General features: G+C 35.3%; 1 protein-coding gene across 2 annotated transcripts in view; it reads left to right on the top strand.

The window, feature by feature from the left end:
* Nucleotides 1-9388, top strand: part of CDK13 (cyclin dependent kinase 13) — a 117639-nt gene extending 108251 nt beyond the window's left edge. Inside the window, exons 12-15 of one of the 2 annotated variants that reach the window (XM_087435353.1) lie at nt 462-509; nt 2004-2209; nt 5562-5834; nt 6369-9388. In XM_087435353.1, the coding sequence (XP_087291479.1) occupies nt 462-509; nt 2004-2209; nt 5562-5834; nt 6369-7219 (1378 nt within the window). In that variant the 3' untranslated portion in view covers nt 7220-9388. The remainder of the gene's footprint in view (nt 1-461; nt 510-2003; nt 2210-5561; nt 5835-6368) is intronic. The other variant, XM_004441469.3, reaches the window with a different exon arrangement.
* The last annotated feature ends 12211 nt before the right edge of the window (nt 9389-21599 follow it).

Here is a 21599-nt window from a genome sequence, read left to right as displayed (position 1 = left end):
ATGAAAATTGGGTGATCCTGGAAAACATTCCTGGTGCATCTGAGAGTCAGCGTCACTAACCTATACCATTATACCTATTTGTTGGGTAATATTTGTCTTTCTTAGAGATGAGTGTTGAGATCATCCATAAAGAATCTCCTACCTTTAAATTGTGGCAGGGAACAAGAGCTCTTTTTAGTGGATTTCTTTGCTTTACTCTCATGGAACTCTCCCACAAGAGCAGTGCATTCCCTGAACATCAGGATGGAAGAGGTGAAATCACTTCAGTTACCCCACTCTGCAGTACTGCAGTATATCTGAATTCAGAATATCCCAACAGAGGCTAAGCCCACACATCTCACTCACACACACACACACACACACACTCTCACACAGAGAAAGGAAAGTCTTTGGTGGGTTTATGATGCCTTAAAGGTTCCCAGGATAAATATTTCAAACTGTCCCTTTGTTTGTTACTCCAGGAGGTTTTTACACGCTGAGGCAATGCACCATAGTAAGATGGCTGAGAGGTATGCCTTTGTTTTGTTTTTGGACCTCAGGTGCATAGACTTGGTTTAATCATAATCCTTGTGTCACTCATCATTGGTCCATGCATGGCTCTCTTTTTTTTCTTTTAGTTACTTAATTTAATTAGTTATTTTAAATGATGTTAATAAGCAGCCATGAACCTACCAAATAAAAGCTACAACCTTGAAAATAACCTACTTTAATCATATCATATCCTCTCCTCCACCACGACCTATCCCCTTGCCTTTCTCCACCTGAGGTAATCATCATCCCTGTTTTCTTTTGTATATACTTTTTGTTGCCATCTATATGTACTCATAAAAAGTTATATTTTAAAATTTTAGTTGTTTTTAAATATATAAAAGGGTGTCATGCTGTATGTAATCTTTTGGGAATGACCTTTTTAACTTTTATTATATTATATTGCTAAGATTCGACCATATTGTTGCATATGCCTTTATTTTATAACATTAGATCAGAGGAATTGTGAAAGAGGAGGTGTGAAAGAACTTGCTGAACGTGCAGGCCATTCTCAAAGACCAGTTTTAGAAAAGAGGACATATGGATATGGAAATTCTTTTAAAACAATTCCAAGTATACCCCCATAAAAGTCTTCATGTATTCCTAGAGGTAAACATAGCCAGTTTGACGACTACAGCTATCTGTCACCAGGTTGGGGCTGCTTAAGGGAATTTGTAGATATTCTGGGCAAGTTTATTAACCTTTCCAAGCCTCAATTTTCTCTTCTTTAAAATAGATATAATAGTACCTTCCCACTGGATTTTTCATTAGGGTAAGGAGAAAACATGTATAAATCAAATATTTATGTTTTTCTTTAAGCAAAAGTTATTCTGCAGTTTTATGAAATTACATTAAGGTAGAATTGTGGGTAATTTTGATAGTTGCTAGTTATTCAGAACTCTGTTGATGAGTAATGAGCCTGGATTACATATTTTTGAAACTCCTCTGTAGCATCAGTTTAATTTTAGAGCATTTGATTATAAAAGCAAATAAGAGGGTATTAAAAAGTAAAAAGCTTACTAGAAAGTTTTTCACAGATGTTATGTCCTAGCCTATACTACTTTTTAATCCTGTGTCTATAGTTTCTGCAAATGGCATATTTTTTGCCCTTTTTTTCATATCCTATTCAGTGTATGATATACTGTGATAGAATTGGCTTTAAAAGATTACACCAAGGATAATACTAACCTACTTTTATGAACGTATATTCTTCATTAATAGTTTTAACAAATGATTACTTGTTGCTTATTCAGAAGCTGCAGAAAAATAGTCTGTCTATAAAGGTGAAGCCCTGAAGGAGGTGGGGCATCAAGGATGATTTTTATTGAAGTTTACAAAGCTTATGTATGAAGTCTTCAAGAACAACTTGCAGGAGAGTGGGGTGGCAGCTTTGGTGCCATGTAGTAAATATTAACATTTTTTTGTTGCTGTCAAAAAATGTCATTGACAAACAATTTAATACTGTTTATTTTCAGCCTTCCTTTATGGCAAGATTGTCATGAGTTATGGAGTAAAAAACGAAGAAGGCAGAAGCAGATGGGCATGACTGATGATGTTTCCACAATTAAAGCCCCCAGAAAGGACTTGTCTCTGGGCTTGGATGACAGCAGAACCAACACACCACAGGGTGTGCTGCCGTCTTCACAACTGAAATCTCAGGGCAACTCGAATGTAGCACCTGGTCAGTAACGCTTCCGTGGCTTGGTTTTCCTCACGTTGTTTTGTGGCTAGCGTTGATTATATTGTTCTAGTGTTGAAGCATTTTGTGGCTAAAAGTCGAACATTAAGGTTTATTCACTGAACTTGATGTTTCCTTGTTATTTGTTTGTGTGCCAGTACAGGCGTTTTACTGCCACTGACACCACAATATTAAGCAATTTCAAGGTAAGATTAACTTATAAAGAAAGCATCAAATTACATATGATTAGTGATTGGTCAGATTTTTCTATTTCCTTTTCCCCCTAGAGCAGGAGTCAGTAGGTCTTTTACTAACACTGTTCTCAGAGAACCTCAGCATTCAGTGTCTGTGGATGCTTAAAGAATAGGAAGATATAGGAAAACAGCCAAAAAGTATAAGAGGAGCTCTTTCATACTGTTTATAATGTCCTCAGATCACTCTTAATATAATATAATTCCCATTATATTATAGAATCTCAAAGATTGGAATCTAATACTGTGCCAAAAATGACTTGAAGTATGATAAAGAAGGGTAGCTTTGGGAAACTTAAATTTCTTCCTCTGACTGTAAGAGTAAGCTTCTTCATAAGAACTCAGCTTCTTTAATGTTGTCAGAAGTGCTGTTAAACTCATTCTCTCATTTAGTTAACCACTTTTTAAAAAATGGGATCCACTCCCTCATTTTAATGGGATCCACTCCCTCATTTTACCTGAAGAATCCAGAAAGCATTCAAATTTAGCTTAATTTTTTTTATGAAGACAGAGACTGATATGAAAAAATATGTGTGTTTGTGGAGGTGTGATCTATTAAACATGAAAAAGTAGCCTAGCACTTATTAAGAGATGGGTAAATATTGATCAGTTGATTAAAACAGGTCTGTGAGTTAGATTGAACTTTTGGTGGTTGAGTATAAATATATGGTAGATAAGCTGAGAAAGCTTGAGAAAGATTACCATTAATGCTTTTCCATGTAGTCTACGAGTTTATACTTGGCCTTGGTCAGACTACATTAAAGTGCTGATACATGTTACTTTAAAAAACAAAAGCAGGGGCCGGCCCCCCTGGCTTAGCGGTCGAGTGCGCATGCTCCGCTACTGGCGGCCCAGGTTCGGATCCCGGGCGCGCACTGATGCACCACTTCTCCGGCCATGCTGAGGCCGCGTCCCACATACAGCAACTAGAAGGATGTGCAGCTATGAGATACAACTATCTACTGGGGCTTTGGGGGAAAAATAAATAAATAAAAATTAAAAAAAAAAAAAAGCAATTGTTATTTGTTGTTCAATATTATTCAGAGTTTCTTGGAATACTGAATTCCCTTTATACATGAAAATATTTGATTTACATAGCTTTGGAGAACACTTCTGCTGTATACAATGAGGGCTAGCTATATCAAGTTCAATGTTATTTCTCTTCATGTTAAAAACATGTAAAATTTGGAGAAAGGCAGAAGAGAAGCAACAGGAAGTTTTCGTAGTTTGTATTTATGTTACATGTTTTATGTACTATCTACTACTGAAAAAGGATTTGAGATTGCAGTAATAGAAAATTTGGATGGTGGTCAGGTGTCCCAGGCGCCCCTTGTCATATTCCTTAACAAGACTATCACGTCTTTATTTCTACTCCTCTTCATGGAACTGACATCCTTGTTCCACCAGCAAACCTAGTGGAATAGAGGGTAGCTATTTCACTCTGTTTTAGCTGGTAAAAAATGAATTGCCCTTTCTGAGCTCATTTTGTTATTATTTCTTAGCTCTAACCTATTTAACAACCCTATTGATGGTTGAGAGCTTCCTTTTATTTTTTGTTTTCCTTTTTTTTGGTAACTGTTACTATTAGGAAGTGAGAATTTTGGTTTTTTGAAATAGGAATGAATCCTCTTTGCTCTGTTTTCTTCATCATCAGTGTCTTGAAATAAGAAAATGCCCCTCGTGGAGAGGAGACACCATAGTTAAAGAATAACTTCTCTGAGCTCACTCAGAGACTGCCTCTGCTAATAGAGAAATGAAAGGGAAAATGAGAAAAACTGACTCTTGGGGTGTAGTAAACAAGCTTGGATCCTTATTAATGTCTGCAGGTTACAAGAAGAACTTGCAAAAGTTTGTTTTGAATTAATCTAAAAATAATATTAGGAAATAATAAAAAGTATCTCAAAATATATAAGGAGAAAAGATAAAAAGATAGCATTAATCATCAGCGTTTCATCTTCTTGGGGTTTCTCTTCTATTAGTCTGTCATATGCGGTTATGAAAATTGCTTTTCAGTGTCTATACTATCTCTTAACATATATAGTATTGTATGCATTTAAGCCTCGTTGTTATATATGACTCAGATAAGCTTGCACAAGAGCCTGTGTAATCTGTCACAAGTCTAAACTGAAAATTGGAAAAAGAAAAACAACTGACTCTGTTGTACTGGTGATGAGTTAATACCATCTTATATGCACATTGTAAGCATGCTTCTGTAGGAGTTCCTAACTTACCCAAAGTGACTTAACTTAAAAAAAAGTAACTAAAATACATTTTATCAAAGAGTCTACAACATCCTAGTTTGAATTTACTGCAAAGGTAAAGTTAGGTTCTTAGATAATAAGCATTATTTCAGATAAGCAATACAGTGAGTAGTTAAGAGCTGAGACTCTGGAATCAGAATACCTGGGTTCAGATCTCATCTCTGCCACTTACAGAGTTTGTGACCTTGGGCAAGTTATTTAGTCTCCCTGGATGTCAGTTTCTTCTTCAGCAAAAAAAAATGGGGCTAATAATAGAGCTATGCCTTATAAGGTTGTTGTGAGGAATAAAGGAAATAAAATATTTAGAAAGTACCTGACACTGTAGCTGTCATCATCATCTATTTCCCATTCATAGGTGATATTTCCTGATTATATCTATAGTATGGGGTTCTAGTGGTAGTCTTGATTTTCCTTTTAAAGTATTTACCCCTAAAAATAATTTATTCAAAATGGACTGCAAGTCTTTTTCTTTTTTGTTTAAATTTATGTGCAGTTACGTCTTAAATGTACATGAAATTGAACTAGACTGAGATTCCCTTTTCACAGTATTTCTTAAACACTGAGCCACAAATGTGCATTTTAATAGGGTAATACAGAGCCATTTTGGGGGGCAGAGGAGAGCTCTGAATTATGAATTCTGATTAATACAGATTTTGTCTTTAGTAACAACAGGCCCTGGACAACAATTAAACCACAGTGAATTGGCAATTCTACTAAACCTACTACAATCTAAAACAAGTGTTAATATGGCTGATTTTGTCCAAGTGTCGAACATTAAGGTAAACTCTGAGACTCAGCAGCAGCTAAATAAAATAAACCTTCCTGCTGGAATTTTGGTAACAGGTGAAAAACAGACGGATCCATCAACACCGCAACAGGAGTCTTCGAAACCATTGGGAGGAATTCAGCCTTCTTCTCAGAGCATCCAGCCTAAAGTGGAGACTGATGCTACCCAGGCGGCTGTGCAGAGTGCATTTGCAGTTCTGTTGACTCAGTTAATAAAGGCTCAGCAGTCAAAGCAGAAAGACGTGCTACTAGAAGAGAGGGAGAATGGATCGGGACACGAAGCATCATTACAACTCAGGCCACCTCCAGAACCTAGCACTCCGGTATCGGGTGAGTGTGCAGATAGCAGACCACTAACACGGCTGTGTTCACACTGTTTTCTTGCTATCCATGATTATCTATAATGTGTACTGTTCAGTGGCGTTGCTAGGTGTCCTGAAAATTTTCAGGTCACTAGTTATAGGTTGGTTTCTTTGTTTATCCACGTGTGATATAACTCATTATGGATGCCATAGATTTTTTCACGTAAACGTATCGCTAAGAAATAATCTTTTACTCCAACTAAAACAGGATGATTGACCAAGGCAGAAACTTTATGTATACAGTAGCTTTTGTTCTTCAAGCAATAAATAGGTATATGTGACATACCTTTGAAAAGTCAAATACAATAAAGTTTTTCAGTCACCATAGACTTAAATGGTAGCAGGTAATATTAGTACTTATATACCTCTTCCCTTTTTTTTTTTGGCCAGAGATGGAACTTCTAATGATCTTTAGGACCACCCATAGGAAACATCAACTATTTTGAACATTTAGTTTTCCATGGTAACTTTTGACTCTCTTTTTTTGCTTTGTTTCACTTAGGGCAAGATGACCTCATTCAGCACCAAGATATGAGGATATTGGAGCTCACACCAGAACCAGACCGGCCTCGTATTCTGCCTCCTGATCAACGACCTCCTGAACCACCTGAACCACCACCAGTCACCGAAGAAGATCTGGATTATCGGACAGAAAACCAGCATGTACCCACCACTAGTTCTTCGTTAACTGACCCTCATGCCGGAGTGAAAGCAGCGCTGTTACAGCTTCTTGCTCAGCATCAGCCCCAGGAGGATCCCAAAAGAGAAGGCGGTATTGATTACCAAGTAGGAGACACTTATGTACCCACTTCAGACTACAAGGACAATTTTGGATCTTCTTCTTTCTCTTCTGGTCCTTATGTTAGCAATGATGGTCTAGGAGGTAGCTCCGCTCCACCATTGGAACGACGTAGCTTCATTGGAAACTCAGATATTCAGTCTTTGGATAACTACAGTACTACTTCATCTCATTCTGGTGGTCCACCTCAGCCTTCTGCCTTTTCCGAGTCATTTCCTAGTTCAGTAGCTGGATATGGAGACATTTACCTCAATACTGGTCCCATGTTGTTTAGTGGAGACAAGGACCATAGATTTGAATATAGCCATGGCCCCATTGCAGTCCTGGCAAACAGCAGTGACCCTTCCACAGGGCCAGAGAGTACTCATCCTTTGCCAGCAAAGATGCACAACTATAACTATGGTGGTAACTTACAGGAAAACCCGGGTGGCCCCGGCCTCATGCATGGACAAACCTGGACTTCTCCTGCCCAAGGACCTGGATATTCACAAGGATACAGGGGACACATTAGCACATCAACTGGCAGAGGTCGAGGCAGAGGGTTACCATACTGAGTATCTGTTTTTCCTCAGGCACATCATTTTTATCTGGAAAGACTTTTCTAGCTGCAATTTAAGGCAGCAGTCCAAGAGACTTGAATAATATTAATTCAACAACAGCTTTATTTTTATGTGGAAAAGGGTCTTGCATACAATAGTTTAAAAAAAAGACAAAAAAACCTTTGCTTAAATTCATGCTGTTCTAAAAACTAGATCTATTAATTGTACATCTTCACAAATTCTAGTTAACAATTTTATTTTGTATTCTTGCAGTTTTAAGTGGATGCTAATCTTAGGGACATAAAAGTCTTTTATGGCCCTCTGCAGATCTTCTGAACTATGCACATTTGTGCTTTTTTTGTAAGTTTGGACCAACTTTTATGTAACAACCAACCAACTCCTCCCCCCTCCAGTTTTACAACAATCAGAAAGGGCACTGATTTATTTGGTATTTTTCTTTTTACAAAGCTACCTTTAGTCAAAGGTCACTGTCAGTCTTTGCACCTGCTTTCAGTGTTATTGTGAAAGGTGTACTTTGTGCTCATTTCAGAAAATAAAACACAACCTTTCTCTTGATGCAACAGTTTTATAAAAAAAAATGGTCAACGTTATTTTTGTTTTATTTTGCAGATTATCATAGCCTAGCAAAATGCATTCAAATGAAATAGTGGGTTTTATATGAAAATTATGGGTGGGCTGGGGAGGGGTAAGTAAGTGCCTTAACAGGTAAGCTTAAGGTCTGAAAAAGTAGTTAACCTTTACACCCATTTGTCTTCTAAAGGGAATCAATGCATTGTATTGAAGAGGCAGGGAGCTCTCACATGTTTAGGGGCTGCCTGTTCAGTTCCTATTAGATCCATTCCCTCTGCCATCACACTTTCTCCTTTTCTGCCTGTCTTTGGGCTCTGTTACCTTCCACTACCACCTTCTCTTGATAGAGGAGAACAAAGAAAGGGAGTAGAACTGCAATCAGTACCTTTTGTTACTTCCGAGAAGTTCTAAAAAGTTTTGTCATTTAAATGGTTGAAAGTAAGAGCTAAATGAGAATTTTAGAGTACCATTTTCTTTCAGGCTGCCATATTGTCCCTGTTTCCTTTTGCCATGCATAATTGGAGGGCAGTAGCATAGAAGCAAGGCATAATAACAGAATTTACATAAATCTATTGAAGTTCATGGGGAGAGAGGTGGCAAACACCATATTTCAAGTTATACAGTTGCCATTTTAAGAAAAAATTAACTCTGTTCACTTTACTTGTTAACCAGAAACATTGCCTAGATTGAATTTATTGAAGCAAAAAGAAAAAGTAGTGAGAAGAAACCCTCTTTTCCTTCCCTCACCTTCTGTGAGATTTGTTATGACTTCTGCCAGACTTAGAGCAACTTTAGTTCATTGTAACATTTTTTCTTTTATTAGAAGCAACAAAGAAGGATGGGCTAGCCCTTATTTAAACTGTCATGGTGTCAAGTCTAACTGTTCATGAGCGCACACACACAATTACAATAATTCTAGAAAGGAACCAAAGGTAAATAACCAGTGTTTCCATTATCACTAACTGCAAAAATAGACTCTGGAAATGAGAGTTGTGCCAATTAACCATTTGTTTTAATTGTTCTCCTGGTAACTTATTTTTTGATTGGAATCTCAAAATTGGAACAACTATTATAGAGTGGAAATTGCTCCAGTTCTAAAGTCAGTCTTTTAACCTTGTGCCCTCTTATCTGACTTGTGAACCTTCATTTCAAAACAGTATATGGGAAACATTCTAGTTTGGGGACAGTAAGGGTATTTTAAAGTGGATAATTTACCATTTTACTGCTATAAAATGAGTTGATGTCAGTTGACTGTTTTATTTTTTGATGGAATTTTTTTCTTGTTGGGGAGAAATGAATGAAAGAAAAAATTATTTTGCTTTTATTTGAATGTTGAGTACTAACAACTTATAATAAAAACTACATTGCAGGAAGTGAAGAAATATTTTGAAATTTAGCAAAATAGCTACAGTATTCAAGTATCTGAAATTTTAATATGGTGAGTCTTAGAGCTATAAGTGACAGTATCTAAGTTATTCTTAATAGTCACACTTGATAATTCTGCTGACTATAGCAGCTAACCTAAAATTGAAGATATTTATGTGACATGAATAGCCTGTGTTTTAAAAATTAAATATTTTATATAAAATTGAACTGTGTTTGGATAGTTTTTCCAATTAAACACTTCAGTTATATATTTATGTTGGGAGAGTGGCTGGGAGGACAGGGAAATTGTTGCTTGAAATTGAAAATTTGAACTACAGCTTCTAATATTACCCTAAGACAGCTTTGATGTGAGACACCAGTTTTTTATGTACCACTTAGCAAAAATGTTGCCAGTTAACCACAACACAATGCTAAGATGCATCCATTGTAAGATAATTCCAAAATTTAGAGATATTATTATATGAAAGAATTTGTCTTAAAATTGATGAATATGGTAGTAAAAATCTTAATGCATCCTTCCCTACCATTTAATACTTTAGTGGATTTGGATTAATAAAATGAGAAACGACTAATTCTGTAGGTTATAATAACTGCAGTAATCACTGAGTATTCTTAAGTGCAATCTAAGGAACATAAAATATTGCTAAAGTTTTTGGGGAATAAACAGGTAAGTCAGATTGCAAATAAGAAGATGAAAATAGAAAAGATTGACCTACCAAAAGAAGAAAATATTTATTATCTCCCTTGTGAAATTCCCTTTTGTATTTTCTGACACAGCAAGTTTTTCTGCATGCAACTTAGTGTATTTCCCAAGTCTTCAATCCGTTATTTGCTGGAGAGTTGCAATCACCCATGAAATTTTAAAAGACTCACTTGAAGGGGTTTATTGATTAAAATAGTTTGTGAAATGTGAATTAAGACAATGCTTTAGCTGGGATTCAGAGCTTCATTCTGTCAGTCAGTATATATTCAGTGCCTCGCAAGTGCCAGGTACTATTTTAGTACTTGAGACACATCAATAACATGAAAGGCATTAAATCATACTTGTAGTGGGCTGACAGTGAGCAAGAAGATTTAAAAAGTGTCTGGAAGAGCTAGTGGTGTTGGCTACTCTCAGCTGTATCCAAATTACATTTAAGTGAATGTGAGAAATGAAAAATGTGAGTGTCTGTAAAATTTTACTGTCAAATTTGAATAGAGAAAGTTCTGGAAAGAACTAGAACAACTGGAAACGGGATGAAAACAAATTTTAAGTTGCATGTCGCCGGTTTGCAATAGGCTGATTTGTAGGAAATAGAAAGATTTCTTGAGAAAAATGGAAGGTAAATGGGTTAAATGCTTCTAATACAAAGATTTCTTGAGAAAAATGGAAGGTAAATGGGTTAAATGCTTCTAAACTAACACTGGTACTTCTGAGGTCAAGTTTTGCTATATTTGCTGTGATCTTAACCCAATTTTAGGTGATTTTTCACTTTTTTTAAAAGTGAAGTTGAAATAAAAGTTTTGAATAAGAACTACTGATTTCCTGGGATGCTGGTTTTGATATTTTTAAAGTCTGAACAGGATGTTCCAATAATCTAAAATCATCTAGTCCATCGCCTCACTTTAACAGCTAAGAAAAATGAGACTTTAGAGATGGATTGCCAGTGCTTGTTTCTCTAAGCCATATCTAAATTCTGAAGTAAATACGTAACTTTTTATAAGAAAATTGACTGTTAAAATACTTATCAGTGTGATAGTAAAATAAAATAACTTTAGAACACTGAACAACTAGTTTAACACAGATGGCTTAAAAAAGTCAATGATTCAGAAAAAATAGGGAAATAAACTAAAAATTTTAGAAAACGTATTTAATTAGGAGCCTTTAGAGACTGTTTGTTTCATATATGGATAGTCTTTAAAAAGGAGTTTCCTCGTTTTTTTAAGGACAACAGTGTAAATATCTAACAATTAGGTAATAAGACTGGATCTTTCATTAAAATATTTTCTGTTTGTAGGAGGAAGATTGATAGCAGGCCTGCAAACATTGCTTTTAAATTCTTTCAAGGTTTTATAATGTCAAGTGGTTTTATAAGGGGAGCAATAGTCTGTCATTTACCAAAGGCCTCTCTAGATAATCCCGTAAACTGTTTTTAGTTTAATTAGAAATAAAAGCTATTAAGAACTAACAAGCTATCAAGAGATCCAATTGAAGATGGGGAAAACAAAATTTTTATCATAATGGAAAGAACTTGCCCTTTGAATTATGAAGACTAACAAATTTTGTGGATCTTACTCCTTTTACCATATCAAATGTCCCATTAAAAAAGAATTTTCTAGTTCTGATTGCATTCAAAATTTAAGTCTCTGTAGTGAATCGCCCTTTAAATTTTTTTCACAAGTTAATTCGTTGTAAAGGTGTACTTTTTTGCAAGAACTTTTAGTAAAGTCTTGTAACTGTTGAATGTATTTAATATAAGCCATTTGTTTAACAACAACAACAAAAGGCTGTATTTGATAGTCTGTAAATAAACTGTCATAAGAATTCCAGGCCATTTTTAGCCTTGTTTTCTTCTTTCTTATATCCAGAACAGACTCTTAGAGATAAAGACGACCTCTTGTTATCCACTGTGCCATGTTTTACTGACAAAGCTTAACACCTGGAACCCTTATTTTTTCCTTTTTATATTTGTACATATTTGAAAATGTAGGAACACATCCAGAGGTAACCACCATTAATACTTTGCCTTTGATGATGTATATGAATGCATTCATATTTTTTTCTTAAAATATTTTTCTTAAAATTTTTTTCTTAAAATAATGGGATTATACTGCCCATAGCTTTTGAATTAGATTTTTTTATGTAATAATATATTATGAACATCCTTCTGTCAGTAATTAAATTCTACCTTTTTTTTAATTGTTGTAAATAGTTCCTTGATAGAAGAACCATAATTTAACAATTCCTTATTACTAGACACAAAATATTTCTAACTTTTCTATTATAAATAACGAGATGGAACACTACATAAATATATGTATACATACATACAGACATACATAATTTCTTTGGAATTGCTGGTCTAAAGAGTGCACTTCTGGGGCCGGCCCCCCATGGCGTAGCGGTTAAGTGCGCGCACTCTGCTGCTGGCTGCCTGGGTCTGGATCCTGGGCGCGCACCGACGCACCACTTGTCAGGCCATGCTGTGGCAGTGTCTCATATAAAGTGGAGGAAGATGGGCACAGGTGTTAGCCCAGGGCCGGTCTTCCTCAGCAAAAAGAGGAGGATTGGCAGATGTTAGCTCAGGGCTGATCTTCCCCACACACACACACAAAAGTGCACTTCTAAGCTTTTGCTATAACCAAATTGCCCTCAGGAAAGTTTTGCAAGTTGTACATTCCTATTGCTTTCCCTTTTCATTTAACTATGTTGGGTATTTACAATTTTTAAATCTTTGCCAGTTTGACAGGTGATAAATCATCTTGTTTTAATTCATATTTCTTTGATTACTAGTGAAATTCAGTATTATGTCATGTTAGCCAGGTGTCTTGTTATTGACTTCGTATGATGAATTATTAGGTATTTATCTCTGTTGCTTTGAAGAGCTCTTTATATAAGGAAAGATAGCACTTGTAAACTATAATCTTAAAAGTACTGTATGTTGTGTACTGACGTAGAAAAATTTAATAATTGTGTGTAGTCAAGTCTCTTCATCTTTTCCTTATGGTTTCTCCTTAGAAAAGCTTTCTCTACTCCAAGATTATTTTAATTTTCACATAAATTTTATTTTACTTCTCTGGCTTTTCTTTTCATTCTAAACCATTCTAGAATTTATCTTGTTAGATATTGTGAGGTAAAGATCCAACTTTACTCCTTTTCTGAATGTCTATACTCATTATGCCAACAGCATTTGTTAAACAGTCCATCCTATCCCTAGTTTTAAAATACCAACTACGTCTTATTTGGGTCTGTTTCTGGGCTTTGAGTTATGTTCCACCCCTGATCTTTCTCTTCTGGTTACAAGTACTACACTTGTATTATATCTTTATAAACTAGGCATCTCTCATTGTAGTCTTTTTTTAATCACTGTATTTTCAATTCCTAGAACAATGTGTAGCACATAGCAGACAATGATATTTGTTGTAGGATAGAACTTAATTTAATTGTCCCTTTTTCCAAGTTTTCTATTCCTGCCTGTTTATTTTTCCATGTGACTTTCAGAATCATTTTGATCACTTCCCCCAAGTATCCTGTTAGGATTTTAACTGGAAACATGCTAAGGGTTTAAATTCACTTAGGGGAGCCGGCCTGGTGGCTTAGCAGTTGGGTGCACGCGCTCTGCTACTGGCGGCCCGGGTTCAGATCCCAGGCGCACACTGACGCACGGCTTCTCTGGCCATGTTGAGGCAGCATCCCACATACAGCAACTAGAAGGTTGTGCAACTATGACATAGAGCTATCTACTGGGGCTTTGGGGGAAAAAAAAAAAAAAGGAGGAGGATTGGCAATAGATCTTAGCTCAGAGCCGGTCTTCCTCAGCAAAAAGAGGAGGATTGGCATGGATGTTAGCTCAGGGCTGATCTTCCTCACAAAAAATTTTTAAAAATTCACTTAGGGGGTCTTTCCATTGAGAGCATAGTAGAATTTTTTTTTTTTTTTTTTGCATGTCCTCAGTAAAAGTTCCAAAGTTTTTTTACTATAATTCTGATATGTTGGTTTTTAGAAATGAACTCTTGTTGCTTTTAGAAATGGACTCTTCATATTAATATAAGTATTGTAATATTTTAAACTAGTCATTATAGGAAAGCTGTCATTTTTTTTTTTAACTGGCCACATTACTTGTCTATTGTCATTTCTAATAGTTTTCAGTTGATTGAATAAGATAATGGGCATTCTTGTTTCTGATTTTATGGATCTCTAATTTTTAATTTCACTCAAGTATAATTTAAACTATAGATTAGAAATAGAATATTATGTTAAGAAGAATTTTTATTCATCAAGCCGTTAGGATCACATGTTAAATTTTCTTTCAAATGCTTTTCCAGTATCTACCAATATGTTTATATGGATTTTCTCCTTTGATCTATTGATGATGGACACTAATTGTATTACTAGAATCTAATATTGAGCCATTCATTATAAATGCTGCTGTATTCTATTGACTAACCTTTTATTTAGGATTTTGTGTTTGTTCATAAGAGATAAGTCTCATTTTGATAGCTTTGCAGAATAAACTGGAAAACTATCTCATGTTTTATTTGATTTAGAATAGTTTATATGCCCTGAGAATTACCTGTTTATTGAAGTTGATGCTGTTTTATATATATCCAGATAAACCTGACTCTTTTCTTGAAGTGAATTCTTCCACAAGTTTCCTATTTCCTCATGTGTTCTTGCTCTGTCAGGATTCTGTTTCTTGAAGAAATCTTGGTGATTTTCCTTTTTCTCAAAATTCATCATATAGTCCACCTTATATTTAAAATGTTCATATAGTTACACTTAATTATCTCAGTGTTTTCAGTATATATATCATCTATTATTACATATCCTTTTTGTGTCTTTTCTTTTTTCCTTGATTAGACAAGCTTGCATTTGCCCCATTCTACCTCCATCCTCTCTCACCACCAGAGAATAGTAATCTTTCTTTTCTAATTTATTTTGGCATTTTGACTTTGATTACTTTCTTCTACTTCCCTTATTTATTCCTATCTCTTGAGTTGAATAATTGATCCATTTATTTTTCTTTGTGCCAATTCTAAAAGAAACCACTTGAATGTTAAGAATTTTCCTCTGATTATTTCTTTGATTCCAACCCATATGTTAAGAATGTTGTATTTTCATGATGGCTGCAAATTTGATTGCTTGTTTGATTAGGGATTATTTAGGATAGCGTGTTTCAATTTCCAAGTGATTGGATATATTTTATTTTTTAGTTTAGTTTTTTTGTTAATAACTTATAGTTTCTATTACATAGAGTCAGTGTATGTAGTCTGCTTTTGGAAATTTATTAAGGATTTCTTTTTAGCCTGCTAAGCGAACAAATTTTGTAAATATTTCCTGGTTGCTAGGATGGGTATGTCCTTTGGTACAATTTGTCATATAACCATTAAATCAATATTATTAAACACTGGTGAGATTCTTTACATCTTTACTTATCTCTCAAGTAGTGAGAAATGTAAGATAAATTCTTATACTGCTATTAAGTATTTTTCCTTATGTATCCACTCTTTTTTGCTTTATGTATTCAGTGCTATATTCAGCACACACAGGTTCATAACTACTTAATCTTTGTCCCATTTATTCAAGTTTTTTTAACATTTTGAATTCTGCTAGGTCAAATTTTAATATTACCACAATTATTTGGTACTCTGTCAGTTTATTTTAGACTCTCTGCTTGCCCTCGCCCCACCCCCCTTTTTTCTTTAATGCTGCCTTGCTGGCTTTGCTTTTAATCTTTTACTAAACTGATTTTCTTTTTCTCTTTTAAAAAAATTTGTATTTTGGGACCTTTTGTTGATTTGTAATGTATACAGACTGTTTTCTATTTGGCTTTAAATATTTCAAAGACATATTAAGCCTATTTCTTGAACAATAACTTCAGGAATAAAAGAGTTGCTATAGACTGTCTCGTATATAAAATAAAATTTGCACACGTTCCCTTTATTCTAACGCTCTACTTCTTCCCCCCTCCCTTCCTCCCCCTTCTAAAATTCAGGATTTTAGACCCATTTAAAAAAAAATGATGGTTCAGTTCTGTTATATAACTATTATAATCATTTTCAAAACTTAATGCCACAAATATACTTGGAGTAATGTTAGACGCCTTCATTTTAAGATCAAGAATGGACATGAATGCTCAGTATTAGTTTAATATTTGATATTCAGCATTTTGTGGCAGGTCTTTGTTAGGCAGTTAAGAAAGAGGTGAAGAGGGAGGGAGAAAAGAAGAGAAATAGAAAAAATAGAAGGTTTGGAAAGGAAGAAAAAAATGTTAATGTCAGATTATATATGACTGTCTACATAGAATACACAAAAGAATCTACAAAAACTTATTAGCATTAATAGATTTGAGCAAGTTGCTAGAAACTTTTATATAGAAGAACAAAGGGCCAAAAATAGCTAAGATAATTTTGAAAAAAAAAATTTGGACTTGCTCTACCAGATATTAAGATTTCTGGGACAATTGGTTATGCACAGGTAAAAAAGTCAAGAAGAGGCAAATGTTGAAAATACACATTTTCATGGGTCTGAATGACAAAAATTAAAAATACTGTGGAAGGGAAAATGTACTTTGACCTATCAATTCCATTTCTGGGAGTCTGTTATTCAGAAATAATGCATGTAGGTTATACATCAGTATTTATAGAATAAGTGTAAATATCTTAAATATCTGTAGGAGAATACTTAAATACTATTATGGATAGAAGTATAGTATGACTCCATTTGATTAAAGAAGTGCATAGAAAAAGAATTTGAAAACTCCAACTTGTTGTGGGTTATCATAGAGCATAGTGGTTTTAAAAAGCAGGCTTATAAGCCAGGACCAAATCCTGGCTTTACTGTTATTAATCTTTATAACCTTAGACAAGTTATTGAAACCGATTCTCAGTTTTTATGTTTGTGAAATGGGTGCAATACCTAAAGTTTTAAGGATTAAGTAACTTAATAGTGCCTGGTAGTATAATAAGTGCTTCATGAATATTTGCTCTTGTTATTGAGAGAGAGATTGGGTGGCAGTAGTGAAGGGGAAATTTTGCTTCTTCGTTGATGCTTTTTAAAAATTTTTAATTAAAAATATATTTTTGTAATAAATTTTAGGTTGGAAGGTATTGGTTTCAGTCAACAAATGACAATATTCACCCTTGAGACTTTCCACAGAATATAAAAATTTGAACTTTCTTCTGTCTAGTTCCATCTTAAACATCTGAAAGAAGTGATTAATGGAGAATGGTCTAAAGTATATGTAATCCATCAATTCTTTTTCTTCTAAACACTAGAGTTTATTATCTTCAATTCAGAGAAACGATTTATTTCTTTGTCTCCATCGAAAGAGATAAGAATAAGCTAATTCTACATTTGTTATAAGGAAATGGTATAAGTCTTCTAGCATTGGAATCATTCACTTTGAAAATTTAAGACTCCATCAAGTGCTCAGATTGGCTCTCTCAGGGCATACTTGAACACAAAAGTTTCAGCCTTGGGTGGGCAACAGAATCACATGTTAAGCTTTATTTTTAATTTCATTTTTAAAATTTTACGTAAGTATAACATGTATACGTTAAAGTAATATTAACTGCACTTAATGAATTTTTATATATGTTTACACCCACGTAACCACTACCCAGATCAAGATAGAGCACATTTCTATCACTCTGTAAGATGATGCACTTTCCCAATCAGTAGCCCTAGAAGGAACTAATATTCTAACTTCTAACACCTTTAATTAGTTTTGCCCTTTCTTAAGCTTCATATTAAGGGAACTAGATAGTATATGCTCTTATTGACAGTTTTGTTTCAATAAATTCGATGTTAGATGAAATAGACAACTTACGACTGACAGAAGAAATCTAGTCTTACATCTATGAAAGGAATTAAATCTATAATTAAATTTTTTTTCCACAAAAAACAAAACAACTTCAGGCTCAGAATATTTCACTAATGAAATCTTCCAAACACTTATGGAAAAAGTAATAATTTTACACAAACTCTTAGATTAGAGAAAGAAGGAATATGTTCCAACTCATTGTATGAGTTCAGCATTACCCTGATATCAAAACCTGACATGGACTTTACAAAAAAATTACAAGCCAATATCTCTTATTAATATTCTTAACACATTAGAAAATTCAGAGATTTAAAAAAAAAAAAAAAAGATGATATATCATGACAAAGTGGGTTTTACTCCAGGAATGCAAGGTTGGGTTAACATTTAGAAATCAATGTAATTTACCACATTCACCTAATAGAGGAGAAAAACCATAACATCATCTCAATAAATGCAGAAAGTATAAGATGAAATATCCATTTATGATCAAAGTTCTCAGCGGACTAGAAATAGAAGAGAACTTCCTTAATTTGATTAAGGTATCTATATAAAACCTACAGCTAACATAAAACCTACAGCTAACATTCCCCACATAGTGGGGAAAGATTGAACACTTTCTCCTTGAGGTCCAGACAAGACATGGGGGTTTACTATCATTGCTTCTTGTCAATATTTTACTAAATAGGTAAAGATTGGAAAGGAAGAAATAAATCTGTCTTTATTCGCAGATGACATGATTGTGTACCTAAGAAATACAAAAGGATCTACAAACAATAAGTTAATTTAGCAGGGAAACTGAACAAAAGATCACGTTACAAAAATCAATTGTATTTATATATACCAGCACAGTTGGAAAATGAAATGCACTAAATGTCATTTACATTATCCTTAAAAAATCAAATACTTAGGGATAAATCCTACAAAAGATGTACTTCTATAATAAAAACTACAAAACATTGCTGAGAGAAGTTAAAGAAGACCTGAAATGAGAGAGAGAGAGAGAGAGAGAGAGAGTGAGAAAGCTAGCTCATGGATAAATATACTAAGGTTATAGATTGGAAGCCTCGTTATTATGAAAAGTCTACTCATGTTGGGCTACCTATAGATTCAATACAATCTCAATCAGAAACCCAGCAGGTTTGTGTGTGTGTGTGTGTATGCATGTGTGCATGTAAATTGACATTAAAATTTATGTGCAAATGCAAAGGAACTAGTATAGCCAAGGCAACCTTGAAGAACAAAGTTGAAGAACTTATTCTACTACATTTCAATGCTTAACGTAAAGTAACAGTTATTAAGATAGTGTGGTATTGGCACAAAGATAAACACAGACCAACTGAATAGAATACAAGCTGTTGGAAGAAGTCATCAAGAGGATGTAACTGCTGGTTGACCCTTGAGATGGACCTGGTCAACTGGGGGCTCCTCACCTCCTCCCCTGTCCTTGGAATTACGTTCTGCCAACTCTTCCCACAGTGGGAGCCATTTCAAGGACACAGCCTTGAGAGAAGAATGTGTTGTTGAGGTCATCTGGTCAGTATACATGACTGAACCCAGTTAAGGCTTCTATATACACTTTTTTTTTTTTTTGGTGAGGAAGATCAGCCCTGAGCTAACATCCATGCCAATCCTCCTCTTTTTGCTGAGGAAGACCAGCCCTGGGCTAACATCTGTGCCCATCTTCCTCCACTTTATATGGGACACCGCCACACAGCATGGCCTGACAAGCGGTGCGTCAGGGCATGCCCGGGATGAGAACCTGGGCCGCCAGCAGCGGAGCGTGAGCACTTAACCACTACGCCACGGGGCTGGCCCCTATATAAACTTTTAAGATCCTAGCAAGCAGGTATGGAAATCTACTCATCTTGTGGCTGTTCAAGACAAGCCTTGTTATGTAAATTCTCTTGCTTATTAAAACTGCCGCCTACCAATCTAGAGTGGTCTGCCTCTTTCTTCGGTTTCTCCTTGCCCTCCATGTATGGTGGTCAGTTTCAGATTTCACCTGGGAAGCTCCTGAGGTTTCAAACCAACACAAGTCTAGAAATAGACTCCCACATACACTTTCACCTTCATGTAATTCAGTGGAGATAAAGTAACCTTTTCAATAAATGTTGCTGGAGTAATTGGTATCTACGTGGGGAGAAAAATGAAGCTTAAGCTAGATATTGGGATAATTTGTGGTAGACCATAGGCCTAAATGCGAAAGGTAAAAAAGCAAAGCTTGTAGAAAAAAATAGATTTTTTTATGACTTTGAACAAAACACAAAAGCACTAACACTGCTTTATTAAATTTAGGAATAAGTTTATGTATCCTTGTTGTTATTCTAAGTAGTATCCTCAGCTTAAACTAGACCTTCAGAATATTTGAATACTTCCACCAATATCTTGATTGTAGAATTGCTTTAACTAACATTTTACTGTTAAGCTCTCAGCATTTTTATCAAAGGACACTATAGGAAACACTCATAAAATTATTACTGCATTTGCTGTAGATGATTCTGTTTTTTTTGTTTTTGTTTTTGAGGAAAATTAGCCCTAAGCTAACATCCATCGCCAATCCTCCTCTTTTTGCTGAGGAAAATTGGCCCTGGGCTAACATCTGTGCCCATCTTCCTCCACTTTATATGTGGGATGCTACCACAGCATGGCTTGATAAGTGGCGTGTAGGTCTGCGCCCAGGATCTGAACCCGCAGACCCTGGGCAGCTGAAGCGGATTGCACCAATTTAGCCGCTACGCCAATGGGCTGGCCCCCTATAGATGATTCTTTAACCAAAACTTTGGTGTTTGCTGTGGGTTAGGCATTGTTCTAAGCTCTTTATAAACACTGACATATTTAATCCTAATAACTCTTGTGAGGTAGATACCATTCATAACTATATTTTGCAGAAGAGGATACTGGTAAATAGACATTAAACAAATTGCTCACAGCCACATAGTCAGTTATACGCAGGGTTGGGATTTAAACACAGCCATAACAAAATACCACAGGCTGGGTGGCTTAAACCTAAACAGAAATTTATTTCTCACAGTTCTGGAGGCTGGAATTCTCCAATAACAGTCCAGCAGGGTTTGGTTTCTGGTGAGAGCTCTTGTCTGGCTTGCAGTTGACCACGTTCCTGCTGCGTCCTCACATGGCCTTTCCTCTGAGTGCATGCAGAGAGAGAGCTCTCTGGTGTCTCTTCCTACAAGGACACTATTTCTGTTGGATCAGGGCCCCACTCTAATGACCTCACTTAACCTTAATTCCTTCCTTACTCCATACATAGCTACACTGGGGGTTAGGTCTTCAGTACATGAATTTGAGGTGGGACACAATCATTCAGTCCATAACAATCGGTCTGGCTCCAGAGTCCACACAGAGCTGCTTATTTTAAGGCTCACGTGGAAATTTTCGTTAAGAAATTGGTGCAAGGAGAGATAAGCAGACTGAGCACACTCTCCCCAAAAATGTGTGTATGTATTTATGACAATTCAATAATAATATTGGAACACAGGCTTCTGGGTCTAGAAGTTTTTAGAAATTCTTGGAAGATAGAAAGCAAATAAAGTTGGAGAAACTAGAATAGGAAACAACTAAAAACATAGGATGAAACTACCACACAGTGAAAAACTCTAGAGAAATTCCAAGCTCAGAGCTACTAAATACAGATGATCCTTCTTATGCCAGTATAATTAGTGCAGCAAAAAACTACTTAAGAGAATCCACTTACAATGGGGTGGGGAGGGAATTCCATAACAGAGCAAAAGGTTTGGTGGATACTTGATCTTTAATGATTATGAAAGCTACGAAAACAAATTTATTAAATTTATAGTTAACAAAATTCTGGTTATAATTGCAACTGTGCTAATTGTTATTTTTTTTAATTTTTTGGTGAGGAAGATCAGCCCTGA

The sequence above is a fragment of the Ceratotherium simum genome, chromosome 1, assembly GCF_057802395.1.
Source record: "Ceratotherium simum simum isolate JZ-2026a chromosome 1, ASM5780239v1, whole genome shotgun sequence".
NCBI classification, from domain to species: Eukaryota; Metazoa; Chordata; class Mammalia; order Perissodactyla; family Rhinocerotidae; genus Ceratotherium; species Ceratotherium simum.
This window is presented reverse-complemented; position numbering and strand designations above follow the sequence as displayed.